At 48.7% G+C, this 24,790-nt stretch overlaps 1 protein-coding gene across 3 annotated transcripts in view; it reads left to right on the top strand.

Annotated features, from left to right (window-relative positions):
• Nucleotides 1-432: 432 nt before the first annotated feature.
• Stk40 (serine/threonine kinase 40) overlaps nt 433-24,790 on the top strand; it is a 38,424-nt gene continuing 14,066 nt past the window's right edge. Inside the window, exons 1-4 of one of the 3 annotated variants that reach the window (XM_085686576.2) lie at nt 433-571; nt 22,147-22,266; nt 23,482-23,567; nt 23,873-24,016. In XM_085686576.2, coding sequence (XP_085542702.1) covers nt 22,155-22,266; nt 23,482-23,567; nt 23,873-24,016 — 342 coding nt within the window. In that variant the 5' untranslated portion in view covers nt 433-571; nt 22,147-22,154. Of the gene's footprint in view, nt 572-981; nt 1,114-22,020; nt 22,043-22,146; nt 22,267-23,481; nt 23,568-23,872; nt 24,017-24,790 lie in introns of those variants that run through there. The other 2 variants (XM_048434438.3, XM_048434437.3) reach the window with 2 other exon arrangements.

The raw sequence follows: 24,790 nt of genomic DNA, 5'->3' as shown, positions 1-24,790 counted from the left end.
TGAACCCAACCTAAGCGCTTTTCCGCACAGATCTCCAGAAGCCGTGAAAGGGGGAAATCAAGGAAATGCCGCTTTTCTAATGAAAGCAGGACAGTTGACGTCCCCAAGCACAGCAAAGCAAGCAGAGGGTCCGCAAGCTTCTGCATAGCCAAGGCTGGGAGGCGCCTCCGTTCCAGCCCCCGTAGATGTAGATTAGCGGTAAGTACCGCCCCCTGACCAATCGTTTTACAGATTTCGACCCAGACTCCACCCAGAACCAATCGGTGATCTTATCTGGGCCTCCAGCCTGAAGGCTTCCGCCCGTCCTCAAGATGGCGCCCCAACCCCAGACTCAGGCGAGGAGGCGGGGGGTGGGGCCGCGGGACGATGCGTCACTTCCGTTGTCAGGTGGCGGCGCCGCAGCCATGGAGGGAGGCGGCGGCGGCAGCGGCGGCACGGGCGGCTGCGCTGGGAGGCGGCGGTGAGTGGCTCCCACGCCCCCGGCCCGGCCCCGGCCACCGGGACGGAGCGCCGAGCAGCCCCGGCTCCGGGCTGCGGACTATGGGCGAGCAGCGCTGAACTCCCGGGAAAGGTGAGTCCGGGGTCCCGGGACGCCCGAAGCCGGGTGGGGGCTGAGTGCTGGCGGGGCGGGCCTCAGTGACCGTGGCATAGGGACCCCGGTGACAGTCCGAAGCTGTCCAGCCCCACAAAAATGGCACTAGCGAATGCTCCCTCCTCCGTCGGGGGTCTGTCCTTCCCAGCGGCGGGGGCGGCGGCCGTCGGGAGCCTGGGTCTTCGCCGCAGCCCTGGGGAGTGGGCATTGCCTGTCTTGCCCAGACCCACTCAGCCTGTCACTGAAGCAGCCGGCGTTTGATCCATGCTGAGTTTTCCGCTAAAGAGACCCCCCCCCCCCTCGCCTTGCTTCTCTTCTGACCTAGAGAGTGACTTGAAAGTTAGGACGAGTCCCCAGGGAAAGCCAGCCAAGGCTTTCCTCCTGGAGCCCTCACCCGTTGGCACCGACACCATCGCTTCTGGGGAATTTGCACATCCTGGGCGGCGTTCAGGTGCGAGTCACAGCTACCTGCTTGCCAGATCCACGTTGGGCCGGTCTTCACCGTGGGAGAGCTTGCTGTGGTCAGTGTTTCACCTGCCGTCCTGGTCAGGCCCGCCCATTCCTACGCTGCTTGGCCCCACCTTTCAACATTGGCTAGGAGCTTTCGGATTCCCGGTGGCTTCTCTGTCCACCCCCACCCCCCAGGTTGTTGGCGGAAGGAAGAGATGACAGCCGCCTTCAGTGGCAGGATAGACTTTGCTCTGTTTTAAGTCACCCAAGGAAACCGGTTGGCTTTGCTGGTTTTGAAGATCATTGAGGAAGAGGGTAGTCATGCTGGGCTGGGCACCTTTCCCTCTAGTTTTGCATGAGATAAGGAAGAGCAAAATCGTTGGGCCCAGCGAATCCTTATTTGTAAACAGTGCTGGGAGTTCCTTCTGCCCTTCTTAATGGCCCTGTTATTGCAAGTTTTTGTAGATCAGACCTAGACCTGCCAGAGATAGTCCTCATTCTTTCATTCATTCATTCCTCACATAACAAAAGGATCTGACCTGCAGAGGCAAGTGCTTTATTGGTAGACTTTGGAGCCATACTTCGTAAATTCTGGAATTAAAGATGTGCACCACCATGCCCTTTACTCCCTAAGTTCAAATTCTGGTGCAGCAGCTTTCTGGCTGTGTGACCTTGGACCATTTGTGTTTGTGTCCTCATTTGGAAAATGGTAAAGACTTGTTGTGGAGAGTTAACGCATAATAAAGAGATTCTTATCTGTACTAGTTCACTGTCTAGTGACCCGCAGGCAGGTAGTTGAAAAGTGATCCACACAAGCAACAGGAACTGAATGCTGAGGGGATCCAGTAAGGGAAGCTGCTAGCTCAGTCTGGGACGCGAAGCATGAAGTGGAGGGGTACCCTAGGAAGAGAATGGTGACAGGAATTCAGTCTAGAAGGATGGCGGGGGCAGGGGGAGGGGTCTAGCCAGGTGAGAATAAAGGGGGAAGACCTCTATGGAGAGAAGTACAGAGAGCCAGAGAGAGGCAGAAAACCTGAGTTTATCTCAGAAACCCCAACTTGTTCAGTAAAGTGGTGTGGAGGCTGACATAATACAAAGTGAAGCAGAATAGGCTGATGAGATCCCATTGATAATCTGAGACGTTGTGCCCAGTGCAGTGAGAGGCTCATAGAAAGCTTTCAGCCGCATGCCATTACTAGACCATGCTTTAGATCGCTTTCTCTGTACAAGAGAGGCGAAGAGCTGAAGGAGGTGAAAGAGCTGTAGGCCTCATCAGGACCATCACGCTTTTCCAGAAGGAGAGATGGTGCAGGCATAATGGATCTGTGTTGAGGAGATACCATTTGCAACTAGTGTTAGGTGACTGACCTGTGGCAGTGCCTGGCACACGTGCCCTTCTCTCTCTGAGATGTCAGGCTGCCTAAGCAGCTTCAAGGTAGAGCTTCCCTCCCAGAAGGCCAGTTGTAGCAGGTGTTACATTTCTGCTCTTGTGCCTTTAATGGATAAGACAATAGGCTGTAGAGGTTAAGAGCTTGTTTGGCTCAAATAGATCTGGTTCTAATCCCAACCCTGTTAGCCACTACGGGCGGCATAGTTCTACATAGTAGAACTGTGTCCCAGTGAGCTGTCAGGACTGTCCTACGGGGTTGTGAAAGCACTGGATTGTATTGTAGTCTTTCTGAAAAGAAAAAGGGACTTGACCAGGCTGTATAAGGCTGTATAAGAGAATGCACATTCAGCTCTTTCCTAAAACCTTTAAAAAAAAAAAAAGTAGAGGCAGAGCTAGGCATAGGAGGCAGAGGCAGGTAGATCTCTTTGAGTTCGTGTCCAGCCTGGTCTACATGATGAGTTCTAAGACAGTTAAGGCTACATAAAGAGACCCTGTCTTGCCAGGCAATGCTAGTGCACACATTATTTAATCCCAGCACTTGGAGGCACAGGCAGGTGGATTTCTGAATTCAAGGTTAGCATGGTCTACAGAGCGAGTTCCACGCCAGCCAGGGCTGTACAGAGGAACCCTGTCTCAAAAACCTGAGGTGGAGAGCGGGGGAACGACGACTCTGTCTTAACCCTACCCCAACCCCCAGAAAAGCAGGACTGCTGAGAAATAAGTGTTTTGTTTTGACCTTTTGAGACAGGGTCTCTCGGTGTAGCCTAGGCTAGCTTCAAGTTTGGTTGATCCTCCTGTACCTGCCTCCCTAGTGCAGGGTACATACTTGTACCTGCATGCTGGGTGATAAATCGTTGTTTGTTTTTCTAAATAGACTTTCTCTGTGTAGACTTGACTGTCCTGAAACTCAATCTGTAGACCAGACTGGCCTCAAACTGGCAGAGATCCTCCTGCCTCTGCCTCCCAGAGTGCTGAGATTAAAGGTATGTGCCACCACCATCCAGTGGCAAATAGCATTTTAAAGTATGACCTGGAGAAAATACATGCCAAGTTCTCTGGAGTCCCCGCCAATGAGCCTGGTGCAGAGCCTGAGTTAGCATCATCAGGAAGCATCACGTTTGATGGCTGTGCGCTGCGTCGGGTATGTGTATGGTGGTTCAAAGAAGAGAGTCTCTGCTGTACACCCATGGTTCCCCTCTTGTGATTGTCATGTGCTGGGCATCAGGGCAAGGAAGAGGAGAGAAGGACAGATTCTGCTCTAGAGGAGAATGTGTCCAGTGGAGCCAGGCACCCTGATCCATTGGCACTTGCACGGACAGATGCTGGGCAGTCTTTCCCAGAAGTCTGTGCAGTATGAAGTACAATTCAAGGGAACAGATGGAACAGTTTGCCTGGGGATGAGGATATTGAGGAGAGGTTTGGAGAGCCCTGAGAACTTTGAGGAGTGGTTCTGTGCGGCACTCAAGGCAATGGAAGCAGTGTGACACAGGTGGTGTGTGTCTGTCTGTCTGTGAGTGTATGGCAATTTAGGTGCCACAGGGGTTCCATCACAGGATGTAACAGGATTTGGCTGCAGGACGTGCTGGAGAGATAAACTGGAGAGGTAGGCACCCAGTGAAGATGCTCAAGCGTTATTATCCCGTTGGTGTCTGCGTGCTGGAGACACATTTAAACCTTCATCTCCCGAAGAGTCCTCTGGCTTCAGAAGAACGATGAACTGGGGCTGGGGAGAGTGAGTGCTGCAGTAATCACAGGCAGGCTAGTGGGGGCTTGGACCAGGGCAAGCTGAGGAGGGGAGGCGACCATGAGTTCAAGGCCAGCTATAGGGCAGCAGTCTCAAAAAAGATAAAACTGTGTGGGGAGGTGGGAAGCAGTTGGAGGAGAAGAAAGAATCTAATCAGAACATTGTATAAGTCTTTTAAAAACGAAGAATTGGAAAGTCTGAGGATGTGGCTCTGTTGGCAGAGTGCTTGCTTGGCATACATGGAGCCCTAGTTCAGTCCCTAGCAGGGCATAAAAACTAGGTGTTCTGGTGCACGCCTGTAATGCAGCACTGGGGAAGTAGAGGCAGGAGGTTTACAAGCTGATGATGGTCTGCTACCTAGCAGATCTGAAGCCAGCCTGTCTAGAAACTGGATATAAGGAAGTGGCCTGCTCAAATAAGATTGTAGCCTCAGGGTGGCCCCGAGACTCCCCTACACGTATTCCAAGATGTGGAATCAAGAGCCAAGGGTGAGAGGCTAGTATTGCCTGTGTGGTCTACTTGCTGTTTTCAAGACGGTTCCCTTTGTAGGCGCATTCTGTCATTCTAGGATTCATCGTGTGCCAGTTTGAGTGTAACTGATGGAAACCTGAGGGCGTGTGTCTGTGGAGGTCTGTGGTGTCAGACCTCCTGGAGGTGGAGCTACCTGATATGGCTACTATGAACCGGACCCCTGTCCTTTGCAAGAGCAGTAAGTGCTGTTAACCAGTAAGCTATTCTCCAACCCCTGACTTTCTTCATACATATGATTTAGCTCACCCTAAGTGTCTGTGGGACAAATGCCTAGAAGGGCTATTGCCTCAAAGAGGCTGCTTCTGCTTGCTTCTTTGACAAGTTCCTTCCATAATAGCCCAAGTTGTCCTCGACTTAACTACGTAGCCCAGGCTGGCCTTGAACTCGCCACCTTCCTTTCTCAGTTTCCTGAGTACCAAGCCTTCCTAAACCCCAGCAAGTATACTACTTCCAGTGAACAGATAAAGCAGACTATCACTCTCCTGTCTGTGGCAGAAGTGGAGATAAGCAGGTGGGTGGGAATGTGGATTCCTAGGGCTTAGCTTTCTACAAACCTGATGACTTCAAGGACACCCCAGTTGTCAGGAAGCACAGACAGAGAGAGGTAGCAAATGTGAGTTGGCGCCTTTTTCTTTTTTTTTTCTGTTTTGTTTTTCAAGACAGGGTTTCTCTGTAGCTTGGGAACCTGTCCTGGAACTAGCTCTTGTAGACCAGGCTGTACTCAAACTCACAGAGATCCGCCTGCCTCTGCCTCCCAAGTGCTGGGATTAAAGGCGTGCGCCACCACCGCCCACCTGAGATGGTGCCCTTTCTAAACATGCATATGAACTGCCACCCACCCACAAGAGTGATAGACATAGACTCTTGGTTTTTTCAAGACAGGGTTTCTCTGTGTAGCTTTGGAACCTGTCCTGGAACTCATTCTATAGACCAGGCTGGCCTCGAACATGCAAAGATCCGCCTACCTCTGCCTCCCTAGTTATGGGATTAAAGGCGTGCACCACCACTGTCCAGCTAGAAGTTTGCTGCCCAAGGGTCCTTAAGAAAGAGAGTGGGCTGTCATTGGAGTGGGAATTGGAAAGAGCAGGATTGACTTGCTGATATAATGAGGTGTGCTACAGAGATAGCAGTGCTTTTAAGGAGATTTCTTGACTCTTGGGGAGACTTGGTCCAACATTCTGTGAGACTTTGGACACCATGACTGGCATCTTCCAGGTCTGGCCGAAAAAGTCCTGCTACTTTTGCATTAAGTTTGGTGCCAGCAGTGTCCTGGGTTAGGTGTGCATCTCATGGGCAATGGGTGTGTTTTCTCTTGAAGAAATAGGAAGCAAATCAACAAAATGAGGCTTCCCATCACCAGAGATCTCCTGTTGAGCATCCCGGACACTGAATGGCCTCTGAAGGGCACGGCTTGTTTCAGCTCTACAGAACAGCTTGGCTGGGATTAGAGGGATTAAGGCTCTGCCCTGTGTTAAACAACAAATGAGAATAAAGCTGGGACTTTTCATCCTTGTGTGATTCTGAAACCGCTTCTCCATCCTGGCCAGGTTCTGGCCCCAGGGAGCGTAGTCCACAGAATCTCGGAGTCACCCTTTTGAGCCAGAAAGGACCTTGGTAGGACTGAAATGGTCGGTCCCTCCTTTGCTTGAAGAATGGAAATACCACTGCCTTGAGATGAGAGTTCCTCTCTTTCCTCCCTGTGGGAAGTAGGTGGGGACACTTCAAACTATGTTAGCCTGTGTTGAGACCTGACTTCAGAACCCAGCTCTGTCACAGGCTAGCCAAATGACCTTGAACAAGTCATGCTGGTCCCAGTGTCCTCTCTTGTAAAAGAAACAACCATACCTGTACTAAAATGGAACCAGGTTACTGTGGTATCAAGTTTGGCTTATTGTCTGGCATCTAGTCAGGCTCCTGGCCAGGGCTGGGGGACCCACTGCTGTCTTCATTGGTGGTCTGTGAGTATCCCTAAGGTGATAGCTCAGGTCAGCCTTTAGTACTGTGGAGACCAGGTAGCAAGGAGGAGTTCCTTACAGGCACATTTGCAAGCTGTCTGAGGGAGCTTAAACTTACCAAGAATATTGGCCTTGACACTCCTACCCTTAGCTCCTGGGACCCCTGCCTCAGCACACAGCTTTACACGCTTGGGGTATTTACATTTCACCTGCCACCTCAGAGGATGCGGTTACTGCACTTACAGTTCCAATTGATTCAGCAAGTTTTCAGATTCTTAAAAATTATCATTATTGCCAGGGAGGGGTGGCATGTGCCTTTAACCCCAGCACTCGGAAGGCTGAGGCAGTCAGATCTCTGATTTTTGAGGCTTTCTTTGTCTACAGAGTGAGTTCCAGGACAGCCAGAGCTACATAGAGAATCCCTGTCTTGAAAAAAAAAAAATCATTCTATTAAACCGTAGGTAAATGATCAAATAATGTGGAAGAATATGAATAAGAAATATAAAAGTTCTCCTTCCCTCCTTAGATTCTTCTAAAAACTCCCTGAGTATATTTAAGGATTTAAGGGTGTTTTTAATTTTTTTAACCAAAAGAGGATTGTATGTACATATAGTATTGGCAGTTTAGTTTTTTTTTTTTATTTATTATTTATTTTTATTTATGTGCATTGGTGTTTTGCCATGGGGTTAGGGTCCCCTGGAACTGGAATTACAGACAGTTGTGAGCTGTCATGTGGGTGCTGGGAATTGAACCTGGGTCCTCTGGAAGAGCAGTCAATGCTCTTAACCACTGAGCCATCTCTCCAGCCCCGGCAGTTTAGTTTTTTGTTTTAGTTGTTGTTTGTTTTGTTTTTCCAGGCAAGGTTTATCTGTGGAACAGTCCTGGCTGTCCTGGGACTCACCTGTAGACCAGGCTGGCCTCAAACTCAGAGCTCCACTTGCCTCTTTTTCTCAAATGCTGGAATTAAAGGTGTATGCCACCACCACTTCCTGGTATTCCGTTGGTTTGAGATGAGGTTTCTCTGTGTAACCTTGGCTGTCCTAGGACTCATTCTGTGACCAGGCTGGCCTTGAACTCATATATCTGCCTGCCTCTGCCTCCCAAATGCTTTAATTAAAGATGTGCATTACCATGCCTGGCTTGCAGTTTGTTTTTTGAGGGAATAATGTATTATAGACATTTTTCTCTGCTGGTATGGACTTAGTCTTAAAGGTTGCATAGTATTTCACGCTCTAGCTGGAACATAGTTAACTATTTTTTTCCTTGGTGGGTGGTTAGATTGTTTCTTGTCTGACTCTGGGTATGTTGATTTGTGTATGTGTGTAGTTTGTTTCTTTTCTCTTCTGCAATGCATAGGACCCAAATTGAATTTATCTTTGTGAACTTTTATGCACATATCTAGAGAATAAATCCCTAGAACTACTGGAATTACTCTGCCCAAGACATGTGAGTTTCCCTTTTGCTGACTGGTTTCACACAGCATGTGGTTTTCTGAATAGCTGAATTTGGCTGTGGCCGGCGGTGAAGACCCCTCAAACAATATATACTTGAGTAAGGTGTGTGCTCACATTAGTGTCTGGGTGGTGTTCATGGTCCTTGAGATAAGCTTGCTGTGGCTTTTTGGTGGCTCAGAGCACATGGGCTATAATCATGCAGGCAGCCACACATGCAAGAGCATTTCGTGAAACTTCAAAAACCTAAACTGAGTTGTTCACTGTTGAAGTTAGGTTTTTGTTGTTTTTTTTTTTTTTAAATTTATTATGTATACAATATTCTTCCTGCGTGTATGCCTGAAGGCCAGAAGAGGGCACCAGATCTCATTACAGATGGTTGTGAGTCACCATGTGGTTGCTGGGAATTGAACTCAGGACCTTTGGAAGAGCAGGCAATGCTCTTAACCACTGAGCCATCTCTCCAGCCCAGGTTTTTGTTGTTGTTGGCTTTGTTTTTTGTTTTGTTTTTCAATGGGGGTCTCATAAAGCCCAGGCTAGTCTGGAAATCACTCAAGTTGAGCTAGAACTTGTGAATCTCCTGCTTCAGCCTCTTAAGTACTGGATGGATAACAGGGATCTGTGCCACCATGCCTAGTTTCTGTGACACTGAGAATCTTGGCATTGCTCTACCAACTGGGCTATATCTTCAGCCCAAAATTGTGAAATTCAACTTTTTTATAGAGACAGGTTAAAAGGTAGTTTATTGGCTCTGATCCAAAGTGCCCTTCTTGCAGGGTGACAGCAGTGATTTTCTTTTCCTTCTTCCTTTCTTCCTTCCTTCCTTTCTTTCTTTTTTTTAATCTGTTGAAGATGGTATATGGGGAGAATTTCTGTATGCATGCTCAGCCTGGGTTTTCCTGTGTCATTCTGAAAATCCAGGCTAGACATTTGCTTGGTTCCTTATACATCTTGGTTCTGAGAGCCCTTCTGGGGGTGCACCCTTGGGGTAGTGCCACCCCTCCCCTCCAGAGGAGGAGGCTCTGAGCACAGAAACAAGTGTACAGGTCACACAGTGCACTGGAAGGTGAGTCTCAGACTTCGCTATCCCTTTGAGCTCTTGTTGCTTTCTCTTTGCCTGATTTCTGCTATTCTGGGTGATAATTCTTGAACTCCATGTGAGACCCTGTGACAGGCCTGTTCTTGGGTTGAGTCAACCACACAAAGCTGTAACTGATGTTTGAAGCTAAAGGGCCCCTGAGTCAAATGCTGGGATCTTCTTTTCTAGCCAGTGAGTTAGAGTGGGAGAGCTGTCAGCGACTTCCCCAATATCCCTTGCACATGGCACAAGGTCCCCTGCAGAACCATGGCCCATCACAAATGTCTGCAAGCCAGTGTGCTTGGCTGCTTTTCTGGATGGGAGATACCAGGCCAGCACAGCTCAAGAAAGAACTATTAAGACTGTCCCTTCCTCTGACACCCACACACCCTGACAGATTACTTATTGTCATATCAGCTGCTTCCGGAGGCAGGGAGGGAGGGGTCAGTTGGTGACAGTACTGGCCACAGTGTCCTGGATCCCATTCTGGTGGCTTCTAAGAATGATTGCTGGTGAAACCTGCTCTCAGCAGCATCCACAGGGACTAGTGTTGCACTGTCTTTCCCCCAGAGAAACCACACAGAGTGCCTGTTTGCCGCCAGTGCACAGCCCTATGGCTTTTCTTCTAAAATTGCTCCAGGCCCACCCTGGCTGGCACCTTGGTCTTCTGGTGGAGCTCACTGAGGACTCCTGAGGGTTTGAAGTGATTACACAGTCTCCTGGTGTGGGGCTAATTTGTAAAGCCTGCCTCCTGGAGAAGAGAGACAGAGCTGGATCCCCAAGTGCAGAGTGGGGCATTTAGGCCCCTTCTGGTCCCCAGCCTGCAGTGCTCAGCATGACCCAGTGCTGTGAGGAAGGCTGCCCGATGGCAGCGGATGTACTTTAGGGGAGCTGTTCAGGCCCTTTGTGAGCACCCCTCCCACTTCCCCTGGCTGAGTCACTTCCTCTCTGGCTGCAGCAGGTATTCTCCCAGAGGCCCAGAGCGGAGCTGTCTGTAGCCCTCTCACTAGCAGCCTCCAGGCCGTGCAGTGCAGCCTGAGAGGATGATACAGTGTTCTAGTTCCCTGACACTGGAGTATGTGTATCCTCTTGCAGTTAAGAGTGAGTAGAATCATTGCTCTGTTTGGGAATAGTGAAGACGACAGCACATGCATGAGTCTTTGTCATCAGGGAATCCTGGCTGGAGTCAAAGGATTACTAATCCACCTCCCCATCCCCCCAGCATCCATCCAGAGCACAAAGCAAATGGCTTCCAGTGGTTCTTTTGAGATCCTGGGAGAGAATTCATGCCTCCTTCAGCAATGCCTGCCATTCAGATTCAAAGGGTTATCCCTGAAAGTCTCACTCCAGCCCGAACCCGAGTAGAGAACAGGCCTCTGAAGCTCCTGGCCACCAAGCTGTGGTTTCTCAGTCCTGACAAGGCAGACATTGGCTCTGCAGGTGTAGTTTAGTGGTAAGGAACTTGGCCTAGTATGCATAAGGCCCGGGTTCTATCCCCAGTATTGTAACAAACAAGCAAATAGATGAACTAATGAGTAAGTGGTAAGAATTACAAAGAATCTAGGCAGGGCACGGTAGTGCATGCTTGTAATCCCAGCACTTGGAAGACAGAGGCAGCAGGAGAATCACAAGACTGAGGTCAGCCTGGTCAACATCTAGAGTAAAACCCTGCATCTGGGGGAAGAGGGAGCCCTAAGAATGGGTCATTAGAAATTAGGAGGTGCTGTTCCCCCTGAAAAAAAAAAAAAAGAAATTAGGAGGTGCCCTTCCAGGACAAGCTGAAAATTCATGTGCCTGGAGAGAGTCTCTTCCAGGTCACCTGTGCAGGGACACTTGTCTTTCTCCTGCCGGCCCCAGGATAACATCCCCTTCTTATGTATGAGGAAACCCGAGGCCCACAAAGAGTAGTAGTAGTTAATTCGCTTAGGGTCACAGAGCAAGTGACGGCAACTCACCTGAGCCCTGCTTTACATGGCCTCATAGTGGTCCTGCTCTCCCAACTGACATTTGATTAACTGGTCCGTGGCTTGAAACCCTTGTTCATGGGCTGTGAATCCCTCTTGCTCTCTTGAGTATAGAGAACAGATTTGTAGGGAAGTTGCAGTCTTAGGGGTAAAGGGGACAGTTAAAGCAGCAACAGATTTAGCACTGAAAACCTGTAATCCTGTCTCAACTTTTCCAGTTTGCCCTTTGGCTTTAGGCAGGTTCTCAGCATCTCAGTTTCTTTCTTTCTTTTTTCTCTGTGTAGCTTTGGAGCCTGTCCTGGCACTTGTTCTGTAGACCAGGCTGGCCTCGAACTCACAGAAATCCATCTGCCTCTGCCTCCCAGTGCTAGGATTAAAGGCGAGCACCACCACTGCCCAGCACCTGTGTGTGTTGGGCAGGATCAGTCAGAATTATGTATTTTCAACTGCTTTGTAAACTACAAAGCTGTACGCAAAAATTATTTAGTATAGTTAATGTAAGAATATAGGCCTCCCGCTTGGATTCTAAGAGCTCTTGCATCACGGTTGGTCTGCCCCCTCCTCACTGCAGGTGTCTACACACGAGTGGGTCTTATTCCATGGTTGGAATGTCCTCCACTATCTAAACAACCCAGTTGAGACCTCGTCCTGCCCATGCATTTCTGATAGAAGCCTTTTTATTGGTTTGTTGGTTTGTTGTTAGGAATGGTCTCACTGTAGCTCAAGCTAGCTTTGCATTCACAGTTGCCCACCTGTCTCAGCCTCACCAGTGCTGTCTCTCTTGCTTTCTCTTTCTTTTGATTTTGTTTTTCTTTTCTTTATTTTTTGGGGGTGGGCAGTTCTCACTGTGTGACCCAGTCTGCCCTTGAGCTCTGGTCTCCTGGCTCTGTTAACTGAGTGCTGGGATAATAGGCACATGCCACTGCACCCAGTTTGCCATGGGATTGTTTTTTCCTGGTAGACACTGCCCTGTCTGCCCTGCTCTGTTCCAATTGATCCCATACCAATCCAGGCCTGGCAGGGGGCAGGGTTGAACCGCCTGTGAATCACACTTGGCGCCTCCATATCCAGCTGTCTCTATCCCCTGCCCTGACGATGGCCTCGGTGCCTTAGAGATGCATGGCCTGTTTGCTCTTGGCCTTGTGGCGGGCACTGGACTGGGCTCAGGCAGGCAGGGATGAGTTGGACTTGTTCTTTGGGATCCTACAACCTGGGTTGGGGGGATTAAACCAATCAGTAGTCACAGCCCAGTAAGAGAGTGCAGAGGGGTAGAGAAGAGCGCCCAGCCCTGGCAAACGGTGATGGGTGCTTCAGTGAGGACAGCAGGCCATAGAGAAGGGCAGGGCAAGACTGTTCATGATACATACAGCGCCCATGACTCAATGAGCTACATTTAGTGTCATGTAAGAGCGGTGAGGTGGGGGAGGTAACCTGGGTCTGGCAGCCTTACTGGGGAGCTTGGGTTCCTTGCTGAAAGCCAGGAACCATGGAGGACCTCTGTAACAGATAGCTGCTGATGCCACCTGATGAACTCTGTCTGTCCAGCCCGTTACCCAGCTGACAGAGGCAGTGTCTTGTTGATGGAGTGGTCCCTGCATACTTTCCTATCAGTGGCAGGAAGAAGAGTGGTGGGCTGGGTACCCTGCCCTTGGTGCAGAGAAGTAGTGGGGATGCATTGCAGAAATGCGCCACCAGGTGGTAGGCCTGAATATTGCAGAATCCTCATTTTCCCTCCTCATTTCTTGGCTGTATAAGACTAAATCTGTTCACGCCAGGCTGACTCTGCCAGACAAGAATGAGGTTTCAGGTTCTCCCACTGCCATTATGTACCCAAATACAGGCCCTTTTAAGTTTGTGGACTGAGACTTGGGAGCTATTCCAACAGGTTGGGCTTTGTCCTGTGTCTCTGAGAGTACATGCCAAGCATCATGACTTTTGTCGACCCCTAAACACTTGCATCCATTATGTAACCCACACATGCATTTCAAACCTAGAAAATACAACTGGGGCTGGAGATGGCTTGGTGATTAAGAGCACTGGCTGCTCTTCCAGAGGATCTGAGCTTGGTTCCCAGCACCCACATCAGGGTTCACACTGCCTGTAACTCTAGCTGTGGAGGATCCAGGCCCTTTCTGAGACCTTCCACACATAGTATACACCCACACACATGCATATAAGTAAAAAATAAAACTCATTAACTCTCTTTCTCTCTCTCTCTCTCTCTCTCTCACACACACACACAGGGTGAGGGTGTCTTTATTCTTTGCTGGTTACCTGTGTCCTTTGTGGTTTTCTTCTCCAGAATCACCCCTTGAATTATGTGCTGTGTGTCTTTAGTTTCTTTTATCTTGCTGTTTTGTTTGAGACCAGATCTCACTATGTAGACTTGGCTAGCCTGGAATTCAACTATGTAGATCAAACTCAAGGGATCCACCTGCTTCTGTCTCCTAAGTACTGGGTTAAAAGTGTACACTGCCAACAAAGACTTGCATTGTAGCTCATATTGGCTTAGAGCTCACTGTTTGACCTTAGATCAGAACAGTCCTTCTGCCTCAGCTATCCCACTGCTGAGATTACGGACATGAACCAGCAGGCCCAGTTTAGTATGTCCCCCTCCTCTCTTTTTCTTGAAGACAGGGTCTCACAAGTCCATAGTCTGGCTTTGAACTTGCTGCTTGGCCAAGAATGACCTTGAGTTGCTGATCTTGAACTGTTCATCTTCCTACCCCACCTCCTGCACTCTGTGCTTGTAGTTCTATGCCTGGGTCCAGCCTTAGGTTTTCTTTAACTGGCATTGATGTTTTTGAAGTAAATAGACCCAGTTAGCTGAAAGTACCTCAACTTGGAACTGGAGAAATGGCTCAGTGGTTACGAGCACTGCTGCTCTTCCGGAGATCTTGAGTTCAATTCCCAGCAACCACATGGTGGCTCACAACTGTCTATAGTGGGATTTGATGTCCTCTTCTGCTGTAAAGGTGTTCGTGCAGATAGAGCACTCATACATTAAAAAAAAAATCTTAAGAGAAAAAGTAAGTGGGCTGGAGAGATGGCTCAGTGGTTAAGAGCTCTGGCTGCCCTTCCAGAGGAACTGGGTTCAATTCCTAGCACCCACATGGCAGCTCACACTTGTGTGTAACTCAGTTCCAGGGAATCTGACACTCTCATACATAAAATTAAATAAATTAAAACCAAAACAGTACCTCAACTCATGGTTGTCACAGATTTATTTTGCACAGTTGCCAAAGAAGAACACAAGTAAGGAATACATCTTTGCTAAATGTGCTACATAAGGAGGCCCATGGTATTAGTTCTGTTATCAGGGTTCTGCCATTTGGACAGGTTGCAGCTTCCTCTTCTTCAGTCAGAGTGAATTTCACAGGACTTTTGACTGTTTTGAGAAATGTATGCACCTGGAACTAACTCTGCAGGAAGTAGAAAGGTTTATAGCCCAGCTGTGTGCATCTCCCAGCCATGCTCCAATTGGTCTTAGACTAGAGGTACTGTATCTTCATTTCAGGTTCTTCCCTAACCCCCACACTGTACCCAGACTGGAACAGGATGGCAGAACTGTCAAAGATGGCTTCATCATCCTGGATGGCCCCTTATTGTGCCCTGAGTAGAGTGTGGTCAGCTGGCATGCCCAAGTCTTGACCTACAGAATAGAGTGCCTCTGCTCTCTGAAGGATGTCATACTCTGCCTCCACCCAACAGAGCAGGTCAGCCAGACAGTAGTAGCGCACGCCTTTAATCCCAGCACTCTCCTTAATCCCAGCACTCACCTTTAATCCAAGCATTTGGGAAGCAGAGGCAGGTGGATCTCCAAAACTACAGAGAAACCCTGTCTCAACAAACAAACCAAAACCAGAGCAGGTGTTCCTGTTAACTCCGCACAGCTGTGCACAGCTTTCTACAGCAGACAGACCTGGTTCTGCCCAGTCTGCCCAGTCTGCCCCAGGCCCTCAGCAGCTCAGCTCCCAGGCTTTCTCTTTTCCCCATTGTTAGAGCACAGCTCTTAGGCTAGCTACCAGCCATTCGAGCCTGTAGTCTAAGGCAGGAGACAGCAGAATCGACACCCCTCAAAACAGAGTACCCTCCTACTTCTGCTCTCTTTAAGTCCCAGTTCAGTGACTGTCCACTTTTCCTTGGACAGGCGAAAGCCAGCACTACTGTGGTTGAGCTTTTGTTTTGTCTTACTGTATAGCCCCGGCTGGCCTCAAATTCACAGAGATCCACCTGCCTCTGTTGGGATTAAAAGCATGTGCCACTATGCCAATGCCCAGCTGTAGTTAAGCTTCTAATAACACAGTTTATCAAATATCCCAACAGGTCCTCTGCTAAACCATTTGTGTGAGTTATCCCACTTAATCTGGCAGACAACTGCAGAATAGACAGAAAAAGACCCTTGCCCAAGAGCTCATCACCAATGACAGGGCTGAGTTTGAATCTGCATTTGACTTCAAACTTTGGTTGCTAACATTGCTGATCTCCGGCTCTGGGGAGTAGGCGGGGCATGAGTCAGCTGGAACCCAAGTCCTTTTTGACTAAGATACATTATTCTTGCCACAGTGTTCTTGGTGCCCTTGGAGAGTCTGGAGTGAGTCTGAACCCAAAGACTCCTAACCAAGGCTTAGCAAATGAGATTCAAACTGAGGGCAGGGCCAGCTGACCTAGGTAGACGTGTAGGATCCCTGCCTTCAGTAGAAAATGCCAGAGGTTAAAGACTAGAAGACAGCTAGTTCACAGTTCAGGAGCACGTGTTTTTATTGGTTTATTTTTCTGACAGCCTGGAACCTGAGGGTGGGAATTGGACCTGCTGGCAGAGACAGCTTGCGTAGGAAATTGTTGGCTGACCTGACCCTGCAGAATAGACAAAGTCGTTTGGAATAGACTAGTGGGTCCTGCTGATAAAATGGCTCCCAACTGCTGTGTTCACACAGTAAGTAATTCAGTGCCCAGGACCGTGGTTTGTGTCCTCGCCAGGAGGACGGTCCTACTCTTTTCCTCATTGTATTGGTCTGCAGGGCCACCCAGCTCTCCAGGGAAAACACCCAAGGACCAAGCTGGAGGTGCCTGTAATTCTGCTATTTTAGAGGCTGAAGCAAGTAGATTGCTTGAACTGGGGAGTTCAAGACCAACCTGGGCAACATGGAAAGATTCCTATCTCAAACAAGAAAAAGAGGTTGAGTGTCTTTCTGTCTGTGTACAGGCCCATGGCTGCCCCTCAGGCTTACTGAGACAGGAGATTCCCTCTGGGTGTGAGTGGCTGGATCCTTCACAGCCAGGCTTTAATTCTTTTAGTTGTACTGAAATGAGGCAAGACTGAGCTGGGGGGAACAGAGACTGCTTAAGAGTACCGTCTGTCTTTACAGCCTGTCTCCCTTTGGAGATGTGGAGGTGTGTTCATGATCTGCTATCAGTGCCTGGCCTCTGGTACCGCCCACCCCTTCTGTACCTGCCGTGTGTACCTACACACTTGGGCTCTGGGCAGCTTTAGCTGTAGAATCTGCTGTATCATTTACAGCTGTGGCTGAAGTCTCAAGTTGCCTGGTGGCTTTAAGATGAGATGATACTACAGCATAGACATCCCCTACCCAGACCTGCTTGTAGCTGTCTTATGCTGAGGCCCACTTACTTATATTCCCCAGGCCCCGCAAAGCCCACAGATCCCCTTGCTTTCGGAATTCCCATTCTAGTTACAACCTGCGCTTTGTGGGGCTGCTGGGATGTATTCTTCAGTGCCTTCCTCTCGGGTACACCATAACTCCTGTTTTTACCTCACTGAGCTTTGGATTGAGATCCTAAGGGGTGCGGCACTAACTTGCACGGATAGAACTTGGGAAAGTTAACAAATTCAAAGCTCTACAAACTTCAAAGCTGGGACTGTTGAGTTCCTGGACTGCTGGGACCTCAACCTGAAAAACATTAAGCAAAATCTGAGGAGTTGGGGGAGTCTCCACCCCAGGCTCAGGACAACTGTCTGGGAGGGCAATGCCCAAGTCCTTTTGAGACCTTGGTCACCAGTAGTATTACCATCACCACAGGTGTGGGATCACTCAAACAGACCTTTCTATGGCTCATTTAGAGATAGACTAGAAGGCATCCCTGTCAGGATGGCTTGAGGGCAGGGCGGAGCCTCTACATGCATCTGAAGGAATGGGGCAAGGGCAAGGAGGTTTGTAAAGCCCAGTTCTCCAGTTTTCCTGCCCCGTCTCTTCACCATGCTTCCTTTGCTTCAGTCAGCTCTGGGTAGCAGGAAATGATGTTCAGGAAGGGAGGCAGCCCATGTACCTCTTCCCCACCAGCATCTTTTCCTCTCTCTGCCCATCTGTTCCCATCCTTCTGTCTGCCAGCATCTTGGAGCTGTTCCCATGCCATTTGCTTGAGTCGAATCCTGAGTGGGGTGGGAGGAGTCAGGCTAAGCCCACTCATTGTCTGGGCCACAGCTGCTCCCAGCAAACTGGCGTCTAGACTGTGTGTAGGCAAAAAAGCAGCATCTCCACAGATGTGATATGCCTGACTGGTGCTCTCAGGGGAACTGTGAAAGAAAGGAAGCCCAGCACACCAGAGGAGAACAGCAGCAAGTGTAGCAATACCAACTACTACCAGAGGCTGCTGGCCCTGGCAAGAACCATTACCAATGGGAGGGAAGGCATCAAACTCATTACCTAGGTGCTATGGCTCCTATATGTATATAAGATGCTTTCTCTAGGGGTGGTGACAGTCTTAAAACAAGTTCATTATTACAAATCGCTGGAAGTAAATGGAGGAAATCACAGGACACCATGAGTGTGAGACCAAGTGAGAGCCATTAGCAATGAGCTGCCAAGCTTGACTTCTCTGAGGAAGTTATGTGTACACTGGTGATACCTAGGAGTTAGCCAAGCAAAGAGCAGGGACACTGGCACACACTGTCGTCTGACTTCTCAGGCTGTTTCCAAAGCTGTTTCACTCCTCACTGCCTCTGTAACTCTGCTTCCAGCATGAACTTCTTTGGCAGAGTTCATAGGCAAATCTAGCCATGGCTCCCACTCCATCTGGGGACTGTTTGACATTTGGAGAAGCTCGCAGTGACAGGACTTGTGACCCTCAGAATGAGGAAGCTTTTCAAGATACCAGCAAAGGCTAAAGGAACAGGCAGAGATTTTACTGGATAGCAGTTTAAACAGTAATACTTTCATACACATGGAAATAAAATATGGAGGGCAGAGGCCAGCTGAGTTCAGTCCCCGAGACTCACATGATGGAGGGAGAATGCTTATTCCCACGATGCCACACCTGCCACGATGTGTGTATCCCTACACACACGCACTCATATAAATAATGAATGTAGTCATTTTCTAAATGAAGAACAAAATAAAGGAAATTTAAAAAGAAACAGTATGCCGGGGTTGGTGCTTTAATCCCAGCACTGGGGAGGCAGAGACAGGTGGATCTCTGTGAGTTCGAGGTCGGCCTGGTCTATAGAGTAAGTTCCAGGACAATCAGTGCTACACAAAGAAACCCTGTGTTGAAAACAAAAAAGAAAAAAGGAAAAGAATTATGATTTTAAAAGTAAAATATCAGGACTGGAGAGGTGGCTTAGTGGCTAAGAGCACTGACTGCTCTTCTGGAGGACCCAGGTTCAATTCTCAGCACCCACATGGCAGCTGAGACTGTAACTCCAATTCTAGGGGATATGACACCCTCACACAGACATACATGCAGGCAAAGCACTAAAATAAAAACAAATTAAAAATTAATAATATTCCTTTTATTACTCATGAAATGGGTCATTTGCAAGAGTAAGGAGGCAGTCCTGGAGACAGACCTGTGATTCCCTCCCCCATGGGGCTGGCTAAGGGACTATCAGTTGCCAAAGCCTTGTTGGGAGCAGCTTGCCACTGTGTGTCAAACTCTGAAAAAAAGCATTCACCCTGCCAGGCACAATGGCTCACAAGTTATAAGCTAAACACTTGGGGGCCTGAGAAAGTGTCACTACAAGTTTGAAGCCAGCTTGGACTATGTAGTGTGAACTCTTAGTAACTATGGGCTAGACATAGTGGTTTTCAACCCGTGGGTCATAGACCCATTGAGGATTGAATGACCCTTTTACAGGGTCATTTAAGACCATTGTAAAACACAGATTTTACATTGCAATTCATAACAATAGCAAAAATTACAGTTATGAGGTAGTAATGATAATTTATGGCCAGGGGTCACAACAACATAATTATTTAAGGGTCACAGCATTAGGAAGATTAAGAACCACTGAGCTAGAGTAAGACTAGTTGAAAAAAATAATGAAAATAATAAAAATTAATGCAAATAATAAAAATAAAATTCTTCACCCCATTTGACCCTGCAGTCTTGCTTCTTTCTTGCTTCTTGGCATTTATTCTGAGAGGGAATAGAATGCCAAAAGCAGTCTCTATGAGCTGTCATGGGTTCTTCTGGGTCTGCCTGCCTCTCTGAGCCCTGACTCAAAGAGTAACTCTTTCTTTGTCTCCTTCTTTCTGGTGCTGGCCAGAACCTAAGCTTGCTTTTCCTAGTACTTTGGTCTCCTTAGTCCTTCTCTCAGGTTCCCTTCTCCACAGGTGGCTGCTTGCAGTGCAGCTGAGCTCCTATCGCCTTAAAGTAACTTGGCGCTGTCCCTTCCCTCTTCTGGTCCCTCCTCCTCTACAGAGCTGATACTGTTTACAGTTTGTCTGCCTTGGGGTTTAAACTTTAAAGAAAAAAAAAAGCCCGAATCTACAGGCTTATGTTTGACCATAAGAAGAAGAATGAACGGAGATGGATGTCTGTAAAGTGGGAGATGATCAATCTCACAGGACACCACTGAAGAAGATGTCGGGGGCTTTTATCACCTCAAATCCATTTCAGCGTTTGTTATGATGAAGGTGGAACCCAAGGCCATGGACACTCTGGGCAAGTGCTCTGTTTTATTTTGAGACAGTCTTTCTGTGTAGCCCTGGCTGGCCTTGAACTCACAGACCAGGCTGGCCTTGAACTCACAGATCTGCCTGCACCTTCCGCCTTCTAAGTGCTGGGATTAAAGACCTGCAGTAAGCTTAACTTTTTTTTTTTACAGTTTTAATAGGATATATTTCGCAAACTATGAAATTCTACCTAAAATAGGGAGAAAGGAAACCACAGAATGGCATCAGAGTGTGGTTCATATTTTCACCATGATTTCTCTTGCTTTGTGTAACAATGGAAACCTGGGAGACACAGAAGCTGTCTGGAGAGTGGCATCTAACAGGCTTCCTTAGTTTTCACATTGGCCTGTTTTTTTAAGTGTTGGTGCAGGGAATGCCAGTTACTTTTATATGGAAAAAGAAATTACAAGAGAAGTTTGGTATTCTGTATCTCTCTGCCCTGTAGGGAATGGCCAAGGCTACCCTCCTAGCATGCCACTAATCCTCCCACCTGGCCTCCTTCCTTATTCCCTGCCTCATATCGGACTCTCAGCAACTTAGACCCTTGGAAACTTGTTGCTTATGCCCTCTGTACGTTTACCTTCCTGAACCCCTCTCCCAGGACTGCTGATGCACTTTCTAAGCCCACCTATTAACTTTCTCCTGAGCTTTAAGCGAGCACAGGACACCTCTATGACCTCTGCCTTCCCCTTCCACCTGGGCTCTCTCTCCCCCAGGGGATTGGCTTGGAGAACAAGAACTTACACGGTTCTGTTCTCTGTGTCATGAGGCTGATGTCTTCCCAAACCTGGCACTCTGTATTTGCCCTGTACTGTAGCCGTAGAGGGGGTGGCTTATCAGGAAAGCCACAACCCAATTCATCGGCGGAGACAGTGACCTGCCCTCATTTCTCACTACCCCTATCCTTCCTTCTTTCCTTCCCTCTTTCTTTTTTTTCTTCCATTTTTAAGGTTGTTTCTTGGAGTTAGAGAGATGGCTCAGCAGTTGAAAGCACTTGCTGGACCTGAGTCCAATTTTTTTTGGTTTTTTGTTTTTGTTTTTCGAGACAGGGTTTCTCAGTAGCAGAACTCACTTTTGTAGACCAGGCTGGCTGGATCAAACTCATAGAGATCCACCGGCCTCTGCCTCCCGAGTGCTGGGATTGAAGGTGTGCGCTGCCACCACCCGGCCCTGGATTTAATTTCAGCACCCACATGGCAGCCCATGACTGTCTTGACTTGTTTCCAGGGATCCAGTGTCCTCTTCTGATCTCTGCAGGCACCAGGCAAGCATATGTGCTGCCACAGACATATGTGCAGGCAAAATACGTACAAATGAAAAATTAGTATTCATTATGATGGGTGGTAGTGGTGCATATCTTTAATTCCAGCACTTGGAAGTCAGAGGCAGGCAGATCTCTGAGTTCCAGTACAGCTGGAATTATATAGAAACCCTGTACTGGAAATCAAAAAAGGTATTTATTTAAAAAAAAAAACAAAAAACTTTATCTTGCATCTAATACTTTCAAGTGGTCATGATGGATAGTTCATTGTTAATTAAAAGTAAAAGAAATTCAAGGTCATTCTTGACTACATACCAGACCTTAGACCAGTACTCCTCAACCTTTGTGGGCAAGAAGTATTAAGGGGCCATCACGTATAAGGGGCCATTTCCCAGGGCCCCCCAGCCCATCATTCCTTGGGTGGGCAGGAGGGGGTGCCACAGGTCTTATGACTGAGCATTGCGGGTCGGGGGGTCCCACTCTACGAACAACTGCTCAGGGCTGGGGCTGGGCTGATTGTATAGAGGTTTGTCTTCAGTACCTACCTACACAGCCCTGTCCTCTTCTGTTGACCCCTGGCCCCTTTACAACAGACGTCCCCACCCGCACTCCCTGTGTGATCTGTGGCTGCTGCCTTCAAGGTCATCTGACGTTGCTGTGTAATGACTCTGGAGTAAAGGAGCCCTTGACACTCCTCCTGGCGGGGAGAAGGTGGGCAGCTGTGTAATGTATCCTCAAGTGAGACTGACTGGCTGGGTTCATGGAAGGAAAGCTGTTGGTTTACTCAATGAAAGGATCTTTTCTGTCTTGTCCAGAACTGAGAATGAAGCGGAGAGCGTCAGACAGAGGAGCTGGGGAAACGTCGGCCAAGGCCAAGGCTCTAGGGAATGGCATTGCTGGGAATAATGCCAAGAGAGCAGGGCCATTTGTCCTGGGTAAGTCTGACCCTGGGGGTGGGGGTGGCCAGGGCTTAAGGGCTCTCATTCTGACTTATCAGCAGCAAAGTGAGGAGCCCACCGCAGCTGTGCTGGACCCTGACCTATCAGTGGAAAACCCAGGGCTGAGGTCACTCCAGAGCAAAGGTTGTCAGCTTTTGTTAACACACTAGCCAAGAGCCAGGCTCTCACCTCCTACCTTCCTCTCACCCCGAGATAAGGACTCCAGAGTGTCAGCTTGCTCACAAAGGCACACAGCCTCATTAGAACCCTTGACTCACCAGCTAAGGCACTATTTGACTTTCTTGAAAGACATGATTGATTTCAGTGTTCTTTAATAGAATTTCCCTTAACTTCCTGTATTTAGTTTGGGGGAGGGGTGTTTTGAAACAGGATCTCTCTCTATGTAGGCCAGACTGGCCTTGAACCCACAGAACTCTGCCTGCCTCTGCCTTTACCTCCCAAGTGCTGGGATTAAAGACAAGTGCCACCATGCCTGGCTCTGAACTTCTTATAGGATACTATGGAAACCCTGTGAAACTGAATGTTTTCAGCAGGCTGAGGGGCAGCAGGGTGTTCTGCATGGCATCTAAGGTCCAGGTTATTGGCCATGACTGCAGGTAGTGTGGGCTTTGGCACCAGGGCCTTGGTGGAACTTTGGCTTTAGAGCAGCCTTTGGGATTTCCAGGTACAGCCTAGTCCCAACTTCAGACACTCAGCAAATAGCTTCTGATGGTGCCTGCTACCGGCAAATAGCCCTGTGCTGTTTGTGGAGAAATAGTGATGAAGGTGAATCACTTCTGCCCTCTCAAAATTGAACATGTTTTTTTTGGAAAAAAGGCTTCAGCTGAGTACTTGAAGGAGATGAACAAGGTGGGGCACATGGGAAGAGGATCTGTGGATAGTGACATCAGGAAAGGCCTTACTGTTTAGCCCAGGCTGGCCTCAAGCTGGCCATCTTCCTGCCTGAGCTTCCTGAGTGCCAGGGTAACAGGCGTGCACCGCACTAGACACTGGAAAGCCTTTTTGAGGAATGTGTCAGCAAAATCCAGGCATATATTAGGTAGATGTACATATGTCCTCCACCACTTTGTAAGAGGTAGAACTCTCCACCAAAAGGCTTTGGGGACAGCCCAGTAGGTATAAAGAGAACATCTAGCAAGAAGGTTTTGTGGTGATGCTCTGGAAATTAAGTTCATGATTTATGTGCAATAGGTCCCCGTCTGGGCAACTCACCGGTACCAAGCATTGTGCAGTGTTTGGCGAGGAAAGATGGCACAGATGACTTCTATCAGTTGAAGGTAAGCAAGCACAGGCAGGGCCCTCAGGACCAGGGCTGTCCTAGCAGCTGTCCCTCCTCTTTGCCTTCACCCTGCATCACCTAAGAGCGCGCCCATTTCTTCTGTCTTCTTACAGTCTCACTCAGCTCCTGATTAAAGAGCTCTGTGTGAATTACAGGCTGTTGAGAAAAGCAGCTGCCAGCCCTGCATGCCTGTGTGGGGTCAGGCGCAGGTGTCAACCGGCAGAAGTGAGCCTGCTCCCCCGTCCAGCCGCTCTCCCGGGTAAAGGAAAGCATCTGTTCTTTTTCTTGTGTGCTTCCCTAAAGATCCTAACCCTTGAGGAGAGAGGAGAGCAAGGACTAGAGAGCCAAGAGGAAAGGCAAGGCAAGATGCTGCTGCACACCGAGTACTCGCTGCTCTCCCTGCTGCACACACAGGACGGCGTGGTCCATCACCATGGGCTCTTCCAGGTGAGCGGCCCCCACTCCTTTACCCTGCTTGGCCTCTGGTAGAGCTACACTCTAGGTGACTCCCAGTAATCCCCCTCTACTGGCTGTCAAAACCTGAGCAGGGGGATTTGGAATCAGGCTAGGGCCATGCTAGCTGCTCTAGTACCCACATAGTGATTTCAGCCTACCAGGATTGGTCACAAATGACAACTTAGAGCAGCCAGGGTTGTTTGGAAGTCACTTACTGTCTCCATGGTCCTTGCAGCTGTGTTGTCTAGATTGGCAGGCTAGACTGGAATGCAGAGCAAGAGTCGGTCCCCTGCTGTCAGCTCTCACAGTGTGACTATACCAGAGTCCTTTTGCTTGCCCAGGCATTTTAGGGTGTTCTGCAGATGTCTTTGAGCATCTTTTATGTGACCTCAGGCAAGTCATTCAGGTCTCTGAGCCCCAGAGAATGGGGGAGAATCAGTGGCATCTGCCCTCAGGGTGGTAGGCAAGGCAGATGAGCAATAGTGAACAGGTGATGCCAGTCCTAGCTCCGTGACACCTGTTCATCGTCCCTGACATAAAGCAAGTGGAAAACGCTAATGGGGCTGAAGTGCAGCTTTTTGCAGCCTGGGGTAACAGTGAGACACCCACCCACATCCACACCTGTCCAGGTCATGTTCTTAGACTTGCCTTAGAGGCAGCTCCAAATTGGAGCATTTTCCTTAAACAGAGGTGAAGTTGATCTTGATATCTTGATTCTGATACCTTCATATGCAACTTTAGTGTCTTCATGTGCTTGGCCTTCAT

Source organism: Myodes glareolus, chromosome 3 (assembly GCF_982192425.1).
Source record: "Myodes glareolus chromosome 3, mMyoGla1.1, whole genome shotgun sequence".
In the NCBI taxonomy this organism is placed as follows: Eukaryota; Metazoa; Chordata; class Mammalia; order Rodentia; family Cricetidae; genus Myodes; species Myodes glareolus.
The sequence above is the reverse complement of the archived record's forward strand: the minus strand, read 5'-3'. Positions and strand labels throughout refer to the sequence as shown.